The following is a 23776-nucleotide window of genomic DNA, read 5'->3' as shown; positions in this document are numbered from 1 at the left end:
GGAAATGCATGTCCTGAATAAAGGGTTTCATCCTGACTCTGCCTTATTTATACCAGTACCCACCACAGACCCAGGATGGGACTTAACAATCTGCTGAGAGGGTGCCCTTGACTTTTGGAAATCCTATTTTAAGATTCTTCTTGAATCTTAATTTTCCTCGAAACTACAGAAACCATTTCTGTGGCTTCTCTTAAGTAGTTTATTCTTAGTTTTAGGACAATGATTTTTTTTTTTTAACTAGAAAAGCTAAATATTATGACTAAAAAGGGCCATTGGCCATGCTCCATATTAATTCCACTGTCTGGACAAAGTGTTGTTTACTCCATCTCCACAAGCACTGACCCAGCAAGTCATAGTTCAGCTTAGGGCACTACCAACTGTGCCTCCCCAACACCTCTTAGAAGAAAACTGAAGTAGATAGTGCATGTCTGGGTCATATAGGAATAAGAACATTTCATACTGTGTGTTTTTAAACATATTCCTTATTAAGTAACTTAATGTTTTTTTTTCCTTAAGTAATCATGCATTTTGAAATACTCCAGTGCAAGTTGATTATAGTATTCTTTTCATTTCTTTTTTCTTTTACTTTTTAAAGTTTATTTATTTTGAGAGAGAGAGAGAGAGAGCGCCAGCAGGGGAGGGCCAAAGAAAGAGGGAGAATCTCAAGCAGGCTCTGCACTGAGAGTGCACTGACAGGACAGAGACTGATGTGGGGCTCGATGCCATGAAACGGTGAGATCATGACTTGAGCCGAATTGGACACTTAATTGACTAAGCCACCCAGGCTCCCCTTCTTTTTATTTGTTTAAAGCTACCCACCTGAAATACATTTTTTTTCAACTACCCCTGAAGTGGAGAGCTAGAATTGCTTACAAATGGCTTCAAAAGTACTAAATGGCCTGGCATGTCAGGATTGCTGATGCCAAGGCACCATTTTGTGAAGAAAAAAAGGGAGTCACTTATTCATTGCAGAAAATCAAAGAGATCAGGGCAATTTTTTGAACCACTTTAAAGAACACAAGCCTATTATACAAACAGTTTAGAAAGCCCTTTAACTCCTTTCCTGTCCTCACTTCCCAAATGGAAACAAAATCTATCTGGGAAGAAACTTCAGAATGGGACGGAGCAACTTAGAGGCCAATGAGCTGGTCCAGTTCCCAAGTTCCAAGTTGTGTGAGCAGTAGAAATATTTGAAGAATCATGTGGCTCTGCCTCTCTAAAAGATATAATAAAACAAGTGCTTATGTTTTGGAAATAGCATTTTCAAAGAAATAAACATTTAGGCTGGCCGAACTGAAATGATGTTTATTCTTTAGAAGAGTGTAAATACAGCTGGAGAATCAATGGTCATCTCAAGCAAATCAACAGCCTCACACATTTCCATCACTTTCCCCATTGCTAAGGCCTGTCCATATATTCAGGTTCTTCCATAAATGTACAGATGCTTTGCTTGGAGAAAATGGAGTTTTTCAGTTATTAATCTAAAGATTTTCCTCAGGCAGCCCAATTTAATTCATTTGGGCAGTATTTACTGAAAACATTTTGGGTACCAGACATTATTCCTGTGGGTTTTAAGGAAAACATGGTATGAAAATATGATGTCACATGTGATTTTAAACTTTCTAGTAGCCATGTTTTAAACAATTACAAAGTGACAGTAATTTTAATATTTAACTAAATATATTTAAACTACTATCAACATGTAATAAGTATTTTAAAACTAATATATTTTACTTTTTTGTACTAAATCTTCAAAATCTGATATGTGTTTTATACTTATAATACATCTCAGAATCAGATGATTGCATTTTAAGTACTCAGTAGTCACATGTGGCTAATGGCTACCATATTAGACAGCACATATCTAAACTGTTCTTATGTGTTGGTGCTTCTCACTGTAGCATCCCTCAGATTTAACTCCTAGTAATAAAAATGGGACTTTGCTTCCTGGTAACTAAAGTTACTATGCACTCAACAGATCATATCCTACTCAGAATATGTTACTCAGTAGGCTTTTTTGGAAAGCCATGTAGAAGAGCCAACAATCAGAATGAGATGGGAAGTTTCTGGAGTACAGACACCTGGTCTCACACTGCTGCTACACTCCCCACCCCTCCTTAACCCCCCACATTTCCACTCTTTCTCCCAGCCTTCCTCCACCTGCCCACTCTACCTCCTTTCAGCCTGTAGCTTTGGCCTCCAACTGGCACACTCAGTATCTATTATTGTCTTGATTCCAAGCATAGCATTTATTATGTATTGAGAACCAATCAAGAACCAAGCAGTGGAGATATAGGAATGAACCATATAGCCATACAATGTCAGGTAGCAGTAAATTCTATGAAGAATAGAGCAGTGTTTCATGTGTAATAGTGAAGGAGGCATTTCTGTATTGTAGGACTTCCTGAGCCTTCAGAATGTGTTTATATGATTTTCTTTTTGTGTGTGTAGTTTTTCTGTCAGTCACTGCCCGTGTAGTACTGGAGCTTAGTTGAAAGAATAAAACATTTATATCTAACCTGCTTGTTTTTAAATGTACAAATGTGTAGTATGTGGAAAGGAGATACCAAGTGACTGAGACCAAGGAAGCTACTCCTTTCAAAAGAGTGGTAAGGGCAGGCCTCACTGACAAGGCAACATTTGAGCAGAAACCTGCAGGAGAAACAAGTCATGCTGCCGTCTGAGGAAAGAGCTTCCAGGCATAAGGAAAGGCACATAAAAACACCCTGAGGTTAGCGTGACTTGAAAGAGGCAATCTCAGAGGCCACTGTTTGGTACAATGAAAGGTAGAAGATCAAAAGTGGATGGTGAGGTCAGAGGAAGCCAGTGGGCAGATCTTACAGAGTCTTATAGGCCACATTAAAGACATAAGATCTCTTCTAAATATTATAGGTATCTTTGGGAGATACTTAAAGAAGTAAACTGATCAAATTTAAGTTTCAAAAAGATAACTAGACCTTGGGTTAAGCAATGGATTCTCAGGTACAACACCAAAAGCACAAGCAACCAAAGAAAAAAAATAGATAAATTGGACTTCATCAAAGTTAAAAACTTCTGTGCTTCACAGGACACCATCAAGAAAATGAAAAAGACACCCCACAGAATGAAACAAAATATTTGCAAATCACATATCTGATAAGGGACTTGTATCCAGAATATATAAAGCACTCTTACAACTAAACAACAGAAAGACAATCCAATTTTAAAATGTGCAAAGGATTTGAATAGACATTTCTCCAAACAATATATACAGATGGGCAATAAGCACATGAAAAGATGTTTAACATCATTAGCCATGAGAGAAATCCAAATGAAAACCACAATGAGATATCACTTCACACCCCATAGGATGGCTATCATCAAAAAGACAGACTAGGGGTCCCTAGGGGGCTCAGTTGGTTAAGCCTCCAACTCTTGATCTTGGCTCAGGTCATGATCTCACAGGTTCTGAGATGGAGCCCAGCATCGGGCTCTGCACTGACAACACGGAGCCTGCTTAGGATTCTCTCTCTCTCCTTCTTTCTCTCTCTCTCTGCCCTTCTCCCTCTCTCTCTCTCTCTCAAAAAGATAAGTAAATAAATTTAAAAAGAAAGAGAGAGAGAGAGAGAGAGAGGCAATAACAGGTGTTGGCAAGAATGTGGAGAAATTGGAACCCTCAAACACTGCTAATGAGAATATAAATTTGTACAGCTTCTTTGGAAAACAGTCTGGCAGTTTCTCAAAAAGTTAAACACAGAGTTACAATGTGACCAAGTTAATTTCACTTCTAGGTTTATACCCAAGAAAAATTAAAACTAACATCTACACAAAAACTTGCAGACAAATGTTCATAGCAGCATTACTCATAGTAGCCAAAGAGTAGAAACAATCCTTATGTTCACCAGCTGATGAATAGGCAAATAAAATATATACGTCCATACAAATGAATATTATTTGTCAGTAAAAAGGAATGAAGTGGGCACCTGGGTGGTTCAGTTGGTTGAGTGTCTGACTTCAGCTCAGGTCATGATCTTGCAGTTCAAGAGTTTGAGCCCCACATTGCTCTCTGTGCTGACAGCTCAGAGCCTGGAGCCTTCTTCAGATTGTGTCTCCCTCTCTTTCTGTCCCTCCCGCACTCACGCTCTGTCTCTCTCTTGCTCTCTCAAAAATAAATAAATAAGTAATAATAATAAATTAATTAAAACATAAATTTAAAAAATCTTTTTAAGGAATGAAGTACGGATACATGTAACAACAAGCATGAACTTCAAAACATTAAGCTAAGGGAAAGAAGCCAGATGCAAAAATGTATGATCCCATTTATGTAAAATATGCATAATAGGTAAAGTTATAGAGACAGAAAGTAGATTAGTTGTTGCCAAGCACTAAGGTAGAGGGTGGGAAGGATAGGGTGGGCAGGATTAGCAATGACTGTTAATGCATGCAGAGTTACTTTTTAGAATGCTGAAATAGAGTGTAGTGATGATTGCACAATTCTGTGAACACACTAAAAACCATTGAACTGTACAATTTAAATTGGAGATTTTATCATTCATATTATATATAATGTGAATACATTTCACATTAAATATATTTCAATAAAACTATTTAAAAAATCATTGACTTCTGTCTTGATATTAGACCAGGAGTCATCAAACTATAGCCCATGGATGAAATCTAGTCCACTACCTTTTTATACAATCCTGTCAGCTACAGATGAGTTTTACATTTTTAGATGGTTAAACAAAAACCAAAAGAAAAATATTGTGTGGCACATAAAAATGATATGAAATTCAAATTTCAGTATCCATTAAGTTAAAAAAAAAAAAACCCATTTATTTATTTTTGAAGGAAAGAGAGACAGAGCATGAGTGGGTAAGGGGCAAAGAGAGAAGGAGACACAGAACCTTCTGCTCAGAGCAGGCTCCAGGCTCTGAGCTGTCAGCACAGAACCCAATGTGGGGCGCGAACTCATGAGCAGTGAAATCATGACCTGAGCTGAAGTCAGACACCCAACTGACAGAACCACCCAGGCACCCCTGTGTCCATTAAGTTTTATTGGAACACAGCCATGCTCATTTGTTTATGTATTATTTATAGCTGCTCTTGAGCTACATACAATACAGAGTTGAATAGTTGCAACAGGGACCATATTCTCAAAGCCTAAAATATTTACTCTCTTCCCTTTTACAGAAAAAAATTTGCCAACCCCTGGCCTATACTCCAGTGAGACACAGCAAGAAGCAGGAAGACCAGTTAGGAGGTTCCTATAGCACCCAGATAAAAGATAGTGGTAGTTTGACCTAAGGTGGCAAAAGAAGTGTTCAAATTCTGGATGTGTCTTGATAAAACTGACACAGTTTGCTAATGAATTGTTGGTAGGGTGAAAGAGAATACATAATTCCTTTGTATCCTGAGCATTAAGGTGAATGGTGGATTCCAAGGGATGTGCAGGGTTAGGGGGAGAAATCAGGAGTTAGGATTTGAATGTGTTAAGTTTAAGAGACAAGAAAAGGGTATTTATTAAACATCCAAGTGGCAATGGTGAGAAGGCAGCTGAATGTATAAGTTTTGGAATTCATGGGAGCAGTCTGATCTAGAGGTATAAATCTGGGAGTCATCAAAGCTGGTATATAAATCCGTTAGCTTGGATGTTCACAGGGGAAACACAGAGTAGTCATTCCAGGTCTGTACATTAACATTATAGTACTTCCTAGAACTTTCTATGTAATTTGAGAAGTCCCCTTTGACTAGATGTAAACTGCTTCAAGCCTCTCACAAGCTTTCAGCCTGGTTGAGAGTCATAGCTGCTACTACAGTGTGAAATTTCTCTTCAGGGTCACTCACAAGGGTTCAAGGTTTTTGGCAGACTGTCAGTTCCCTTTTACTTGCCCCCTTGAAGCCCACTGAGGACTTAGTATAACAGCATATGCTTGTATTTCCTTTTCCACCACCCTCTGGGGACTTCTACCCTTGGAAGCTTAAATTATTCTCCCTGTGAGCATTCTGCTATCAGCAAGCAACCTGAATACACCTGCATTCCTTGTGCTCAAGGGAGCCAGGAAGGTTTTTGTTTTTTTTTTTTGCTGATCACACAAATGATGCTTTTAGGAAAACAGACCAGTGACAGTCTCACAGCTCCTATTACTCACGATGTTAAGACAGATTACCAGTGTGGTCTTGGAAAGGAAGATTACATAAACAGTAGATATTCATCCTAACAGTGTAGCTTGTCTGTGGATATGGGTAAATGGACAACCCTTGACCTGGCAACTGCTTGCCTTGGCTCATAGCTCAACACATACCCACACCTACATGCATGTGTGGGCACTCACACACAACACTTTGAAGTCCAGTCATGTCCCTAAGCACCCAAACACCTTCTCTCCACACCTTTTTACTTGCTGTTCCTTCTTCCTAGAATGCTTTCCCTTTAAGATTTACCCTAAATATGGTCCAAGGGAAGCCTAGCCTGACACTTGCAGGCAGAGTTTTTGTCTCTCTGCTCTGCTCTCAGAGTTAATTCCTGTCACTTATCAATGCTGATTCTATTTGGATCAGGTATTCATATGTCTTTCTCCCTCACTAGCCTGTATTCTGTTCATGTTTGCATTTCTAGTATCTCATAGTGCCCAGCCTGTAACAGGTGTTTAATAAACATCCACTGAGGGGCGCCTGGGTGGCTTAGTCAGTTAAGCGTCTGACTTTCGCTTAGGTCATGATCTCATGGTTCGTGGGTTCGAGCCCCGCGTCGGGCTCTGTGCTGACTGCCAGCTCAGAGCCTGGAGCCTGTTTCAGTCTGTGACTCCCTCTCTCTCTGACCCTCCCCTGCTCACTCTCTCTCTCTAGAAATAAATAAAAAAAAAAAAAAAAGAAATCTTTAAAAAAAAAAAAATAAACATCCACTGAGAGAACACTGAATGGCCTATGAAGGCTGAGTCTACTTCTGCAGGGTGAGGGCAGTGGAGAGGCAGGTTTGAGATGCTGAGAGTTGTGTCTTATTTGATTTCTTTGGCTGATAGCAGCCATTCTCCACATCCTTTTGTTGTACTCACCTTGCTTCCCTTGAGCTGCAGATTGATTGCTGGCCTTCCTTGTTTTTACAAGGCAGTTGCAAGCTCCCCCAAGCTCCCTCCAACAGCCCACATCAGAACATTAGGCATCTCTAAGCACTGGTTGTCCTTTAGAAAACCTCCATGAAGTCCTAGAGTGCTTCCAGTAGTGCATTCGTCAGCCGTCTTTTGGCAACCATACCTATACACATACACACTCGCCCCCATGCCATTCATCTTGCATTGCTTCTGATTGACATATTTTTTCACTACTATCTAGGCCAAAAGTAACATTAATTATCCTTGTGCTAGTAATTAGCCATCTGAATTTGGGTCCATATTTCCCTAAAGAAATCCTCCCTCTAATAACTTTCTAGGTCACAGCATGTGAATAGTAAAAGTCATAGAAGTAATATTCAGGCCATTCAGAAGTGGAATTGAAGTCCATAGAAGACCTGCCAAATACTCTGTGACAATTTCAGCCAACAAAGCCAAAGAACAGCTGGAAGCTAGGCTCTCTGAAATTCTCTTCACTCATCCCTTACTTCATTCATTCTATGATAATATATTGAGATTCCTCAGGCACTGTTGTGGGTGCTGCAAATAAAGCAGAGAACAAAACAGGCAAGATCATAAGGGTATTGAAGGTTTTATCTACTAGGGAAGACTAGCAGATGTTAAATAAAAAAGTGTTACTAAGAACAATAAAGCAGAGTGAGGGGGTTAGGGACTGTGTTCTTTGGGTTCTTAGAGCACCCAAAGGGCTTCACACGAGTAGAAGGCCTTGTGTTTCTAGAAGCCAGAGCAAGGGTTGGTTGAGAGAATTTAGAATAACCTGGTTAAGGCTCCTGGGCCTAGTGCATGCAGCATGACTTGACTGGCAAGAATTGTGATCTTTTGGGATTTATTTGTACGTTTTTTTCTTTTTTAAAAAAATTTTTTAATGTTTTATTTATTTCTAGGAGAGAGAGAGAGACAGCGTGAGCAGGGGAGGGTCAGAGAGAGAGGGAGTCACAGACTCTGAAACAGACTCCAGGCTCTGAGCTGGCAGTCAGCACAGAGCCNACTCCAGGCTCTGAGCTGGCAGTCAGCACAGAGCCCGACGCGGGGCTCGAACCCATGAACCGCGAGATCATGACCTAAGCAAAAGTCGGACGCTTAACCAACTAACCCACCCAGGCGCCCCTGTATGGTTTTTCCTTAAGGTTTTTCAAACATACCTTTCTTGGAGAGAATGGTACAGCTCACACTTCACATTTACAGAAGTAGCAAGAAATGGAGATTTCATTTCTACAAAATAGATCATTCTCCCCTCAGCTAATACATCTCTCAAGCTAGTTGGAGTGTCATTACTGACCCACCCCACAGGGTATACCTGGGTACCAAACAGCACTTCCAAAAAGGGTGTCCAGGCCCAGAACAACAGGTTGCTCTCCCAGACAGGGATCTCCCTCCCCCAGTACATTCCTTCCACAATGGCTAATATTATAGAGTTGTTCAAAGGCACTGTTGTTTCCTCCACTGGGACAGAATTTCAGGATTTGAATCTGCAAGTGAAATAAACAGCAAGTTCAGGTTCTTCTGATGCTATCAGCTTAGCATGGGTTTCGAATGGTCTGCCTGTCTCTTGCAGGCTCTCCCTAGTTTTACTCTCTTTTCTTGCTACTTCACCCAACATCTTTTGATCCATCACCAATCAGACTCAAGTTGAGACTTTTCTTCCTGTCATTCTGTCTCCTCCTTCTCCTTCATCCTTGTCCCTCTTCCCCTTAGATCTTCCCTCTGGACTTTAGGTCCCAACTTGGAATCACTGTCTTCACTGCCCTCTGAACTCTCTGAGCACTGCCCAGTGTAATCCTATGTTGGCTTTTCCTATGGTTTTGGATACTCAGCATCTTTGGATACTCAGTTTTTGTTAATGTAGTCTGCTTCTCTGCCAGCTCATTTTGGGCTCCCTCACGTCTCATTTTGCTCTTCTTTCCAGAGGACTCAGCCTCCTAGCTCTCCATTTATGTGAATTCTTTCATTTAATGCAGGAGTTGAGCATTTACTATACATCAGGTTCTAGACTAGGAGCTGGGGATGCTTCCAAGTCAGTCCTTCCTCCCAAAGCCTGAAAGAATGGGCCTGAATCCAAGCCACAGAGACCCAGATAGAGAAAGTTATAAGGGTTTATGGGAACAAAGGAGGATGACCCCCTCTAGCTAGGGGAGACTCCAGGCTTTTCAGGCAGAGAAGGGAGAAGATAAGTGTTTGGAGAGTATATATAATTGAGGAGTCATTATAGAATGTAGTGTGTCTTTGGAGTTGTGTGGAGTTTAGTGTTGCTGATGATGGAGTGTGGACAGAAAGGATGGTAGGAGATGAAGCTGGAAAGGTAGTTTAGGACTTGACTATTAAGAGGAAGGAAATTAGGGGCACCTGGGTGGCTCAGTCAGTTAAGCATCTGACTTTGGCTCAGGTCTCGATCTCGTGGTTTGTGGGTATGAGCCCTGCATCGAGCTTTGAGCTGACAGTACAAACCCTGCTTGGGATTCTCTCTCTCCCCCTCCCCTACTTGCACTCTCTCTCTTCAAAATAAATAAACTTTTAAAAAAGGAAATTAACATTATATTATTTCCTTTAATCCTTACAACAACATCTTCCAGATTTTACTATCTCGACTTTGCCTGTGAGGAGCCTGAGGCTTCTAGAGGTTAAGTGTCAGATGGGAGGCAGCTGGTCAAGAGCAATAGTTAAGAGAACAGACTCTAGAATCCTGGCTTCCATTCCTAGCATCTCCTCTTACTTGGAGAACTAAGTACTCATTCTCTTCTTGAGTCTTTGTTTCCCATTTGCTAAAATGGACTGATAATAGTAAAACCTACTTAGTGTGTGTGAGGGGGGCTTTAGGAGGGTTCAATTTTAAAATGCCTAGGCAGGGTGCCTGGCTGGCTCAGTAAAGTGTGAGACTCTTGATCTTGGGATTATGAGTTCAAACCCCACACTGGATATAGAAATTACTTAAAAGATAAAATCTTAAAAAAAAAAAGTGCCTGCTCTTAAGTTACAGCTCTTAAGTGACCAAGCAAGATTCAGACCCCAGTCTGTCTGAGTTCAAGGCCCTATGCTTGTTGTGTATAACCTGCTGCCTCCATTGATTGTGAAGGACCTCACATACAATGCTAAGAAGAATTTGGATGCCCCACAGGTAGTGGGGAGCACTGAAGTTTTTTAAGATGCAGAGTAGTTTGGACTCATTTGCATGTTTGAAAGATCACGGTATGGAAAGGGCCCAGGGGTGACTGGACCAGGACTGGGGAAAGGGAAAGGAGAAGAGGGTGGAGCAGAAAGCAGGGGATGGAGTCATAAGGCGTGCTGGCTGACTGAGTGGAGACAGTGTGAGTATCAGTCAAGTCACAGTTCCTGCTTTAAATCCTTCAATGGCTTCACTTAACCAGGGGATATGTCAAACTCCTCAGCCCAACTTACAGAGCTCTTCACTCTCTGGCTCTTGTTTACTGGTCTAGACTCAACTTCCTCACTCCCTCAACCTCCAAATACCTTAAAGCTACAATCAAGGCACAGAGGCAGGTGGCTCAGTATATATCTCTACCTACCATCTTCCCACTCTTTCCTGTCACTCCTGTGAAGTCACTATTTTCTTTGTCCCTTTTCTTAGTACAAATACTACCACATTATATATTATAATCATATTAATAATAATAATTATTAATATTAATATCATCTCATTTTAACTCAATCCTGCTCACTCACTGATGCAGAAACTGTTCCAGTCTGTCACCTTCCTAGAACCTCAACTTTATTTCTCTTTGCCTGAGGCCAACTACTCCCTCATACAGAAACCAATCTCTCACCAGTTTCCCTCCTTAAGATAGCTGACAGCTCCACATAGAAGCTAAAGTTGTGTGCAATCCTGACCAAAAAGGGATAAGAAAGCCTAGATTTTCTTGCAATGCTGTGGAAAGAAATCCTAGGTTCCTAGAGCTCCTGAAACTTCAAAAAAAATGTTGGCTCTTATTTCAGTATATGGAAATTGTTAATTTTCTTGTCTTTTCTCAGCTTTCCCTCAAGCTGAGAGCTCCTTGAGTCCAGGCACAGTTATCTGTGGCTCTGGTGATACACAAGCATTTCTCAAATGAATGAATGACAGACTCCCTTTTGGTGTCACACATGCACTGTTCTTCCCTCCCATTATTCAGTGCTCCCAGGAAAGCACTTCCCACAACCCCTACATTTTCCAACCCTTCCACAAGTCCACCAGCCACCCAAAGTGAGGAAGAATTCCCCCACTTCTAGTCCCCTCCTTTCAGAGTTTAGTTATGTCAGTGTAGTTTATAGGTACGGCCACTAGAGGGCCTTCTCAAAGCTCAGAATTCCTATGACCAGCTTCACAAGTTTCACCTGTGTAGTTTAGATTAGAAGCAGGTTCTTTTATTAGTTTCATACTGAACCTAAGGTGATCTGTTGATTTCGAGGCTCTTAGAGAAAGTTGTCATGTGGTGCCTTTTAAAGACTACTCTTCGAGCTATCTCCAATATTTGATGGAAAAATACTATTTTCTTCTAGAGTAGGGACAGGAAAAATGGGCTTGATATGATAATCTGCCCCCTGTACAGGACTTTTGAGGGAAAATAGGTCCTTGAGTGAAGGGCGGCACGAGCACGAGCCCCTCTTTGCTCTGAGCTTTATCCCTCCCTATCTGGGGTGCTCCACGTCAGCCTCAGCCCACCCCTAGTCACCTGCTCCTTCAAGTTCAGAAGCTCTGGACGTGAAAGACTACTTGAGCAAGTCACAAATCCTTTAATCTCAACTTCTCATCAGCAAAGTGGAAATGGAGACATTTACCGCATCTATCTCACAGAGCTATGTCAGGGAAAATGAGCAAATATATGTGACAGGGCTTTGAAAAATGCGGTACCCTGTGCCACCTCCAATTCCCTGCTTAGATCATGTTCCAGGATTAGGATGAACACAGCCAATAAGCAGAGCACAGCAATTATAACAATTCCAAAGGGTTTTTAAACTGTTGAGGTGAAATGATAGAAAATCTCAAGCTTTTAATGATTAAATATAAATTACTCTTTAGCTTGTGTAAGATAAATTTCTATCAATCAGCATAAAATTATAACCCAAAAAGATTGTTTAAAAATATAAAATAGTCAAAAAATAAATAAATAAATAAAAATAAAAATATAAAATAGTCACTGAAATTTTGAATATCAGCATGTCATCTTATAGACCTAACTCTTTATATTTATGTGTGACTTACTAAATTTATTTCAAAACCCTTTACCAAAGTAACTCACATACTATTTTTTTCTGGTACTTTGCCCTAGAACTGGTAGTCATATGACTTAGAATTTTCAAGGTAGTAATTTTCTGTATCTAACAGACTCTAGATAATCTGAAGGAAGGGAAGCATCACCTACGTGTACGGCCTGCAGACATACCTGTTGCTGAGAGAGCATCTTTGAACTACTGGCGAACATGGAAGTGTATCAGCAAACCCTCAGAATTTCCTATAAAAAGCCCAGCCTTCACAGGTATACCCAGAGGCTGATCCTTCCTATAGCCCACACCAGCTTTCCTTCTCTTCACCCTAACAGAAGTAGCTTCCATACAGAGAATACTCTGATTTCTGAACTAGTTCTGGATGATTTCTTAACCTCCCCATCATCTCCTTTGATCTCGTACCTTGGCACATGCCTTTTTCAAGGCTGCTTACCCACTGGAACTAAACATCCTCTTCCACATTCATTCCTCTCCATAGTGGTTTTACTTGGGCAAGGCTGGGCTGCATTCTGCCCCCTCCTAATAGAGAACAACACTAACCTTTCAAGTCACCTCTAACCACCACACAAGGAATGTCCCCAAATGATCACTGTCTGATGCATGCCTTGCAGTATAGATTGGCCTCTCTGAGACATGAGAACAGCCATTCATGACTGCTGATGGGTTTTGAGCTTCCAAGAGAGTCAAATGCATCTATTTTGGCTGTGGGTCACAGTAGTTGGTTTGATCAATAAGAAAGAAACAGACAGGTAACAAGTATGAATTTAATGACTTTGGGTACATAAACCAAAATGTTACAACATACCTATTGCCCTTCCTTATATAAAAAAATAGATTTCTGTGTCCTGCTCCCCACCATGCTCCTGCATTTGGCGTTAGAGTTACATCCAGAGAGAGAGACACAGGGAGAGAGAGAGAGGGAGAGAGAGAAAGGGAGAAAGGGAAAATAGGCACCTAGTGGGGTCTATCTCTGGGGTGATCTCTCCATCTTCCTCTGGGACCCTTGGATCAGTGAGAGCCCTAGCCTCTGAGAGGTGGTGATCCCCCTCTGAACATTCTCTTCCAGGCCTCCATGATAAGGCACCTTTGGGGCTCATGGACACACCACTGTTAGACACAGAAGAGGAAGTGCACTACTGCTTTCTGCCCCTAGACCTAGTGGCCAAGTATCCAAGCCTGGTGACTGAAGACAATCTGCTGTGGCTGGCTGAAACTGTGGCCCTAATCGAGTGCGAGTGCAGTGAATTCCGCTTCATTGGTGAATGCTTTGTCCTGGGGGTGGAGGGCTGATAGGTAGGGTCTATCCACCACTCCCTATTCCACACTCCATGGAGGCTCAGCTTTGTAGTGAAGGCCTCAGGAACGTCCCTGGGCTGAGATGGTGGAGGCAGGACAGAGCCTTCTGGAAGGCTAGCAGATTCTCAGCATTAGACTCCCACAAACCTCAGGGCTATATTATTCCCTGTTCATTGGGGTAGGCCTGGCTGTAAAGGGGCACTGGTAAGTACCTGCAGTGATCAGAGGCCACAGGAGTTGGTGTTAAGGGCAAGGCTCTGAGCTGGGCTTCAAAGTCAGCGACTCTCTAGCTTGCCTTTATGTATCTACCTGAGCTCCTGCCTCAGTTCCTCTCACCATAAAATGAGAAAATAGGGTTTCCTATTCCTGTTCCTATTCCTTTGTTTCAAAGAATGGTCCCTACCTGCTCTCATATCCACTAAGCCCAGAATAAAAGGGAAGGAGGGAATATGGCCAAATCATTGTAAAATTGCTTGAACTAGTGGCCTAAGGAGAGATGAGATCTTCAACCCTGGACAGAGAGAAGAGCCTCTCCCCACCCTCCCTCTCCCCACCACCCTAGGACAAGCTCTGGTTAGGGTGTGAATTGAATGAGCTCTTTGATTCCAAGATACTACTGCCACCTAGATGACTAGGACAGGAAACACCCAAGTTGTAGTGGGGGCCAAATGCCTGGAACCCTAGCTATTCCTACTTACAGTCACCTGGAAAGTTGTCTGTGATGTGCTTCTGAATCTTCAAGTTGATTCACACAGGACGTTAGTGTTGGCTTCATCTCTGCCTCCCACACTGCAATCCAGGCAGGGACAAACTGCAAGTGCCACCTGCCAGCCCAGGCTCAGCTGGGCCCTTCCTCTGTAAGCGGCAAGTCAACTCTCTCTTTTGGAATGACCTGCTCTTGGGTCAAGACTCACAGGGTAAGTCTCAAGGCCAATATGCTCACCTGCGAGCTCCAGGCCAGGCCAAGGGAGGCTACACCCATGGACTCAGTCACAGGAAAACAAAGTAATTTGGAGTCTTTCACCTTGAAACCACAGACTCAAAGCTAATCTAACCAGGTATGTTTAGAAGTTATTTCAGAACAAGGAGAGCCTAGGATATGTTGCAGTACCACAAACCTGCCAAAACCTAGAGCTACAGTTAAATCAGAAATAACCTCCTTATCTCATGTTGTTTCCCTTTGCTTTTCAAGTGAATTTTCTACGCTCACAGAAGATTTTACTACCAGATAATTTCTCCAACATAGATGTGTTAGAAGCAGAAGTAGAAATTCTGGAAATCCCTGAGCTCACTGAAGCTGTAAGGTTATACCGGATGAACATGGGTATGTCACCAGGGGAATCTTGCCCCTTGCCCGACATTCTAGGGCAGTCGAGGCTTGAACTGTTAAAGCCAACCACTTTGGGCTTTGGGAGGTGGTGGGAGAAGCGGGTGTTTTGGTTGACTTAGAATCTGAGAACAATTTCAGCCTGAAACCTTGTATGTCCTCTGTCTACTCAGCCTTCCCACTGAGCTGTAGGTCATTCAGCTCAGCCTGGGTGGGGAAACCAGACCTGAATGTCCTAGGGAGGGAGGTTGGGCCCAAGGGCAAGCTTCCCAGGGGTAGGAGAGGTCTGCCCTGCTTGTGGAAGTGGTGGGGAACTGGGAACTTGCAGCACCTGACTGCCTCTGCCATCCTTCCTCTTCCAGGCATTGCTGGAAGGCATGGGAAACTCAGGCAAATTTTCTATTAGTGCTTCAGTTATCTTACCCATCCCCAAATTCCCTTGTTTCCCTACTTCAAACCTCTGGCTGTTGTGCCTGTCGCTGCCTGCTCCTGACACTTCTTTTTTTTTTTTTTTTTTTCCTTTTAACAGTCTTGAGATCTTTTATTATTATTATTATTATTATTTTACATTTATCATGCCACGAATTCATAGGGAATGGGTTGCAGCAGCTCAGGCTCCTTTCCATTGGTTCTCACAAAGTGTGCTTCTCTGGGTGGGGCAGGCTGGTGCTTCAGTTGAACCCAAGTACCTTTCTCCTTGGCTTCTTTTTTCTGATCATTTTCCTTCACATGCTTCAGGAAGCTATCTCGAAAGCTATCTCTTTGAGTGCTTAATATGCTCAATACGTACTCAAAGTTCTCCCAGCCTCCTTCCCAGGCAAAATGGGACGAGTGGCATCCTGAAGCAGGTCTCAGGAGCCTGTTCCAGGGTCTACAATCTACTTAAGATGGGGTGAGTGCAAATCCCTCCTTCAAGGACTTCTATTTCTCAGAGAACATGGGTCATTGAGAGATGAGTAGCGGTATCTGTTCCACAAGAGCTATGTGAAGATGGAGGGAAAGCATGTTTGTCATGCAGCAGCCCCCAAATACAAAGTGTGGTTTTTGTCTTTTGAAAAGAACCATAACTAAGGGAAATGGCTCCAGTAGCCTTGGAGATGGACAAAGCTGCCCTCAAGTCCCAGCTCTGCCCCACCTAGCTTTATAGTTTGGGGAAAGGTACTGAATTAGCCTCTCAGGATAGTTTCTTCATCTGTGATAAGGATGGCATGACCCCTCTTGTATGATCCAGGAAAATCACCGAGCACCTTGCCTGCTGACCCATTGTTGCCCCGGGACAGGATTTTATAGACTGTGTATTGTGCTTACTTCAGGAGAACAAGGTCCTGCCCATGAACCAGTGACCCAAATACCCAATCTGAAAGTAACACACACATGTCTCTGGGGACAATTCTGCCCAGGAGCGTAGGAGCTGTGAATCTGAGAAGCCTGTAATGCACATCAGGGTCTGTGCTATGGGGTTGCCTTCCCCCATGGATGATAATTAAAGCAGAGCTTGGAACTAAGGAAGATTCCTGCTGAGGATGGGGCCAAATGGTTGCTGTACTGAAGTTTCTGAAATTCAAATGTTAATGATTCAGCAAATTAATCCCCTGCCCAACCCTACCTCCCAACAAATAGCTTTGGCCTCTAAACCTGAGGATCCTAAAATTATACAGATTTTGAGGGGATCCAGATTTGGCTATGCAAGCAAATAAGCTTTCTCTCAGCTTCTTTAGTACTAATTCAAGGCAGCAGTAGGAAGCAAGACCCAAAGCTTCCAATAGAGTCATTACTGTGAGGGGTCTAGGAGTCACCCCATTCTCGCCGGCACAGGTGGCTGTTCCCGGACCTCCTGTCCTCCTCCAAGCCCTGGGAAGGGAGGCCGTGCAGCAGGCCTGGAGTCTGTGAAGCCGTTGTACATGATGGCCCTGGGTCTGCTTGTCAAGTACCCAGACTCTGCACTGGGACAGCTCCGCATCGAAAGCACGCTGGATGGAAGTAGACTGTACATCACAGGGAATGGGGTTCTCTTTCAGCATGTCAAGTAAGGCCCTCCTCAGTGAATAGCCCAGTTCCACTCAGGCTGGTCTTTGCCTTTCTCCAGGAAACAACCTGGGGCCCTGCCTATGACTCAGAGGAAAGTAATGTCCTTGGGGGCAAACCCATCATTTTAGCTACTCTCACTACCACCACTAAACTCAGGCCTTACAGGAGAGGACTGGTTCCAAAGGCATAAGGGTTCCCAAGGTTCAAAGGCTTCAGACTGTTTCATATTTCTGTTTTCTGCGATCCACTGCTATTCTCAGCCCTGTGCTAGGGCTGAGATGACCAGGTCACAGTCACACCCCTTAGGTTGCTAGATATTTCCCCTGCCATGCAAACCTTCCTACACAGGTCCTCTCTGCAAATCTTGGGAGGCTTGCTAGACACACAGAAATGCCAGAGCTGGGGGTGAGCTCCAGAAGAAAAGCAAGGCAGGCTTCCCAAAAGAGGTGATACCTGGCCTGTGCCTCAGGGGAGAAGGTTATAATGTCCCCATTAGTGCAGAAGAATGGATTCTAATCCTGTTTTATAGAAAAGTAAACTGATGTTTAGAGTGGAGCAATTAACTTTCTTAGGATCACAAAATATACTGGTACCAAAACTAAATGTAGAAGTGAGTTTTCCTGAGCCCCTGAGGAGGTTAGCCAACTCTGGGCCATTTGGGCCTTTGTGGCCCTAACCATCCATCTCTCCCAGAGATGTCCCATCCCTGATGTCACAGAGGGAAAAGACAAGTGCCTTTGGAGGCAGGAGTTGATGTTCAGACCCCCAGCCTCTTTCCTGGGCACACAGGGTATTAATAATCTTCCCAGACTATGTCAGGCTGCCACAGTCACTGAGATGTCATGGAAAGATACTTAAGGGGGCAGAATGGGAGTGGGTGGTCCCTGGCCTGGCTTCTGGAACTTCAGGCAGAGCCTAGAAGCTTAGAGTTAGTTGATTTAGAGGGCTTTGCTGAAGTAGGTCAAGCTCAGCTCCAAATGGTGAGTCTGTGCATCCAAGCTCATTCTCCTACATCACCAGATTTCTGGTTAAATCAAGGAAATGAGGTTAGTAGCCACGGGTTTGAGCCAGTGTTAGGGACAAGATATTCTAGGCATGAAAAGTTGGCAAGCTGGACTCTCTTGGGGTGCAGTGCTGAAACTCTTTCTAACAGGCCTTTCCTCTGGGCAGGAACTGGCTAGGGACTTGTCGGCTGCCCCTGACTGAGACTATATCCGAGGTGTATGAGCTCTGTGCCTTCCTGGACAAAAGGGATATCACCTATGAGCCAATGAAAGTAGCCCTGAAGACTCATCTGGAGCCGAAGAGTGTGGCACCCGTGGATGTGCTCAGTAAATGAGGAAGCTTCTTTTTTTGAATTTAGCATTAGAAGAGGGCTTGGGTATCAAAAATGAAAGTTGAGGCTGGCCACAGTGAGGAATTGTAGATAGAAGAGGAGAGGAAATCCAAAATTTGTAGGTTTCCTAGAGGGAAAATTCATGTTAAGTTACTCTTCCTCACCTCAAGCCCATGAGTAACCTCAAGTAGTACAGACTGACCTCATTAGGGGGCCACATGGGTCTTTGAGAGCTGACACGTTATGCTCATTTGATCCTCACAGCCATCTAAGGAGGAACAGTTCCTGGGTCCATTTAACAGAATGGAAGCAGAGGCTCAGGGAGCTTCAAATTATTCAGTGAGCTAGTGATCAAGCTGGAATTTGAATCTGGATCCAATGTTGTTTTCACCAGCTGCCTATAACTATTAACAAAAAGTTTTTAAGTCAAGTTTCCACTGTATTCTATAATTCAGCAACACTCAACATTTACTGAGCACCTACCATATACCAGGAAAGAAGGAGACATTAGGAGTACAGAAGCAAGCAAAACAGACCCAGTCCTTATCTTCATGGAGCTCACAATCTACTGATACACCTCTTCTTGGTTGTATAACCTATACCCTTTACTCATTACAAAGCTCACTAGAAACTAGTTCCCACACATCGGAACAAAGCCTAAGTCTAGTCTCTCCCAGGAAAAGGGTCATGGATTCATCTTCCCAAAATAAAGCCCCATTCTCCAGACATGCCTAGAAGCTTGGTCTCTATACACTGACAGTGATTTGATTAGTGCTGGCAGTGTGACATTAGCCAAACCATAAGCACAGAGAATCAGGGGGACTTCCCTCCACATGAAGAGTTATACACCAAGGACACACCCAGCCAGAAACCAGAGACAGTTGGCAATGTAGGTAGACAGGAACATCAGTCCAGCTTTCTTGAGAGAGGTGGGTCGGGGGAAGAGCACCAATGCCCTTGGGATTGGGATTTTAGAGGATTTACCGTCCCATCCCCAGAGTCAGCTGACCCTCCAAGCTGCCATTCCAAACCCACTTCACCACCCAGGAAACTGTAAGGTGAGCTGCAGGGAAGGCCTGAGAGAAGGTTGGTGTCAGGGATTTCTATTTCTGCTGCTTCTCAGAGGAGGCAACACAACATGACTGAAGATATTGAGTCTTAACATGCATTATTAAATAAAATGCCCTAATTTCCCTTCTGGCCATGTGATAACATTCCTTCTTATTGGTTTCCTTAGATGAGGAGTGGATGGCAGAAATCACTGTGTATTCCCCCCAACAGATCATCAAAGTTTATGTTGGAAGCCATTGGTATGCAACCACCCTGCAGACCTTGCTGAAGGTATGCTGGCCCCAGAGCTATCATCCTTTCCTTTTGGCTTCTGTGGCTGAGCTGCTTTAGAATCTGTCACCTGACCCTCACACAGCCTTTAGCACCTGCTTAGAATAAGAACTTCCCCTGCCAATGGCCCAAAGTGCACTTACTTTATGAGCAGGATGCTACAAAGGCCCTCAGGAGTTTGGGTAGGGAAGAGACCAGTCTGAGGGGCCTAGCTAGACTGAGCAAGACACGGTAGGGCTACAAATGACTTAAGAGGGTGGTTTAGGGGCCAGAGAAACTTGAAACAGGGTTGTTCTTGTCCCTGGATGCTCTTCTCCCCACAACTGCTCCTTATATAATAAGACAGGGAGCTGGAAATCCCAAAGCCTAGGAAGGTCAAGAGAATGAAGTAAAAGAAGACTGACCTGCCCCTTACTAAAGACCAAGCCCTTTAACTAACAGACTAACAAGGTCTGGTGTACAACCCCTTGCAGTATCCAGAACTTCTGTCCAACCCTCAGAGAGTATACTGGATCACATACGGACAGACTCTACTGATCCATGGGGATGGCCAAATGTTCCGACACATTCTCAACTTCCTGAGACTTGGAAAACTGTTTTTGCCATCTGAATTTAAGTAAGTGATAAATGAAAGGAAATCACGTGATGAAACTCCTTCCTTCTACAATAGAAAAATCTTGAGTTTGCAGCCTTCAGGGAGAAGGTTATTTTATTTCCAATATGTAAATTGCTGTTCAAGGCAGCAGTTCTGAAGGCTGTGCCTCTATGCACACTCTTATCCCAGCTGCCCAGCCTGATGAGATCTTGTCATTTGCAGGGAATGGCCCCTCTTCTGCCAGGAGGTTGAGGAATACCACATCCCATCCCTCTCAGAAGCCCTTGCCCAATGTGAGGCATACAAGTAAGGAAACTTTGCTCTGGACAACATGTTCTGGAGTTTGGACCTTTATAGTATTCTTGAGAATCCTAAGTCCCATCTCCCTGTTCTCCTTTGGGCAGAGTGGGTGGAGCAGGCCCAGGAATGGCCAGTGACCTAAATGAAAGCCTTTAAGAGCCCTTCACTGTCGCTGTCTAGAGCTAATTTGCTTAACGGCAGACCTGACCGACTGGTCACTGACTCCCTCTTGGAGCCTGCAGGTCATGGACGCAGGAAAAAGAATCTGAAAATGAAGAAGCTTTTCCCATCAGGAGGCTGCGTGTGATGACAGAAGGGCCAGGGTCACTGGTAGAGTTCAGTAGGGATGCCAAAGAAGTAAGTCCCAACCTTCTTTGGTTTGGTGTTGTCCTCAGAGAATCACCACAGGCTTGAGGGGGAGGCTCTACTATTGAGGGGCATGGCAAAATTAAAGACCAAGGCCTACATGGATTCCTAGCTTGGTAATTGGTGTCTGAACTCTGAAAGAGGCACAGGGAAGTATATGCCACTCATGGTCTAGGATGCTGATAATATGCTCCTATGGAGTATAAGAGGCCCCTGGGCTGGCACTACCCCTACTCAGGCTGAGCAAAGCAAACAGCAGATCTGTGTGGAGGACAGGATTGATTTTGATGAGCAAATGAAGTCTTAGAAGCCCACATTATTAGGTCTTGGGTGAGGCTTCAATGTGGAAGCACAACATTCTCAGAGCTGCTGTGTCCTCCCTGTTCAGACCACAGCCTGCATGCCCATGGACTTCCAAGACTGCAGTGACAGGACTTCATGGAATAAGGCCAAGGGGACCTTGACCAGATCCAGCCAAACAGAGGAGGCTGAGCAGTACTCCCAAACCATCCAGGTGTCCCTTTGCCGAGGTGCCAAGAGGGCGGGCAATCCCAGCACATACTCCCACTGTCCTGGCCTATGTGCCAACCCCAAATACTGGGGGGCCCACCCTGAGAGTCCTCCCAAGAAGAAATGCAGTACAGTCAGCCTCACACAAAAACCTGAAACCAAAGACCCTCCTGTCACTCCCATGCAGAAACTCATCTCCCTGGTGAGGGAATGGGACATGGCCAATAGCAAACAGTGGGAATTCCAGCCAGTGCCAGTTCCCCGGAGCAGCTTCATGGAAGAAGCTACTCTGCAGCTCCCTTCGGGAAGTGAGGCTGCTTCCCAGCCCAGCACCTCAGCTTCCTGGAAAAGCCATTCCACAGGCTCCGAGAAGCACCTGGATCTGCAGGCAGGGGCTGGAGCTGGAGCCAAAGACAAGGGGCCAGAGCCAACCTTTAAGCCATATTTCCCTGTGAAAAAAGCCGTCACCCTGAAGGACTGGGGCAAGCAGAAGCCAAGGGAGAAAGGTGAGTCCTCTCCTATCCTTGATAAAACTGAGAGGGCAGGGACACCTAGGTGGCTCCATCAGTTAAGCATCCAACTTCGACTTAGGTCATGATCTCATGGTTCATGAGTATGAACAGAGAGCCTGCTTCAGATCCTCTGTCCCCTTCTCTCTGCCCCTCCCCTGCCTATGTGCAAATGCTCTCTCTCTCAGAAATAAACATTAAAAAAAAAAAAAAAAAACAGAGAGGGGCGCCTGGGTGGCTCAGCCGGTTGAGCCTCTGACTTCAGCTCAGGTCACGATTTCACTGTTGTGGGTTTGAGCCCCGTGTTGGGCTCTGTTCTGACAGCTCAGAGCCTGGGGCCTCCTTCAGATTCTGTGTCTCCCTCTCTCTCTCTGCCCCTTCCCTGCTCATGCTCTGTCTCTTTCTCTCAAAAATTAAAATGTTTTAAAAAAATTTTTTAAAAAAAAGAGGGCAAAACTTGGTCAAGGCCACAGAATGAATTAGTGACGAAGTGGGGCTGGAACCCTCTGTTCACAGCTCTGCTAAGCAGTATAGAGATGACCAGCACACTGGCATGGCTTGTGAGCTAAGAGTCTGCATGAAGCACATAGGAAGAGGGTATCTATGAAATAATAGGAGCACAAAGGAGGCTATGGGCTGAGAAGTGAGCAGGGGAAGGAAGAAGTCTCAGGTGCTTGGGGAAAACAGGTCCTTGGTCTAGTCGGAGGCCAGGCTTCATGTGTGAAAGTGATGAGAAATAGAGCTGAACACATAATTCATCAGGACAGGTCTTGTGAGCCAAGTTCAGGACCTGGTACATTGTTCTGATCCTAAGGGGTGTAGGCAGCCACTGAATCATTTTAAACAACAGCAAGAAGTCAGGTGTGCATTCAGAAGGTTGCTCCAGGAATAGAGGAAATACAGCAGCAGAAGCAGAAATATTAGAAGAATAAGGCCATTCTAAGTCAAACAGGCTAGGCAATTGGGGGAGGAAGTGGGGAAGGATCTGGCCAAAGAGGGGCCAGGTTTCTGGCTTGTGTGACTGCGGGGGAGTGGGTGATTCCTGGGGTGGGATGGACAGGAGAAGGAGCCACAGAGGGAGGTGTATTGTGTGTGATGGGACAGTGTGGAGACAACCCAGAGGGGTTTGCTGAGACCTGTCATACTGGGCTGTTTCCTCTGCTCCCTCAAATTCTTTCTACAGTATTCTGTTGATTTCCCTTTCAAAGGTTTAGGCCCTGCTTGGAGGGGCCTCCTTGGGCCCTGCCTGTGAGTCCTGAGTTGGCCTGTCAAACATACTCTTCAGAGTAGACATGCATCAAAAGCTCACCCAAAAAACTCCTCTCATTTTACAGTTTTCCATGATATCTAGTCCCCCAGCTAAGGTATTATCAGCTCTAGTTGACACCAGCCTTAGTTCAAGAGGAATTTGGAAAGTTCCTTGGAGTTCTGAAACATAGGATTGCACTTACAATGCTTCTAGGATAATGGAGAGAGGAGAGCCAGGACAGGTACCTGTCAGCAGAGGGTGTCACTGCTGAGAAGCTGCAGCCAGAAGGTTGGGGTGACTCACTGTGCTGGTCCCGTCCCTGCTTGGGCTCTGAATTGGTTTAAACAGAACTCCCACCCCATGTCATTTTTCACAGAAATTCCTGGCCCTGAGCAGCCTTTGCCTGAGGCCAGTGAGGTGGACAGCGCAGGGGTCATCCTCAAAGTGACCCACCCCCCTGTGGTGGGCAGTGATGGCTCCTGCATGTTCTTTGAGGACAGCATCGTCTACACCACACAGATGGACAACCTCAGGCATACGCCGCCTACAGCCAGCCCCCAGCCCAGAGGTGAGACTCTGGAGCCATACCTGGC

At 44.3% G+C, this 23776-nt stretch overlaps 1 protein-coding gene across 4 annotated transcripts in view; it reads left to right on the top strand.

Annotated features, from left to right (window-relative positions):
* KCTD19 (potassium channel tetramerization domain containing 19) overlaps positions 1–23776 on the top strand; it is a 31203-nt gene that overhangs the window by 5527 nt on the left and 1900 nt on the right. For 3 of the 4 annotated variants that reach the window (XM_039222770.1, XM_039222796.1, XM_039222787.1), the window contains 11 exons: positions 12427–12577; positions 13393–13584; positions 14815–14946; positions 16765–16975; positions 18148–18308; positions 19551–19654; positions 20128–20270; positions 20472–20555; positions 20792–20906; positions 21304–21931; positions 23560–23751. In XM_039222770.1, the coding sequence (XP_039078701.1) occupies positions 12427–12577; positions 13393–13584; positions 14815–14946; positions 16765–16975; positions 18148–18308; positions 19551–19654; positions 20128–20270; positions 20472–20555; positions 20792–20906; positions 21304–21931; positions 23560–23751 (2113 nt within the window). The remainder of the gene's footprint in view (positions 1–12426; positions 12578–13392; positions 13585–14814; positions 14947–16764; positions 16976–18147; positions 18309–19550; positions 19655–20127; positions 20271–20471; positions 20556–20791; positions 20907–21303; positions 21932–23559; positions 23752–23776) is intronic. The other variant, XM_039222780.1, reaches the window with a different exon arrangement.

Source organism: Hyaena hyaena, unplaced genomic scaffold, assembly GCF_003009895.1.
Source record: "Hyaena hyaena isolate Hyena2069 unplaced genomic scaffold, ASM300989v1 scaffold_18, whole genome shotgun sequence".
Taxonomy (NCBI): Eukaryota; Metazoa; Chordata; class Mammalia; order Carnivora; family Hyaenidae; genus Hyaena; species Hyaena hyaena.
Note: the sequence above shows the minus strand (reverse complement) of the source record. Positions and strands in the feature narration are given on the sequence as shown.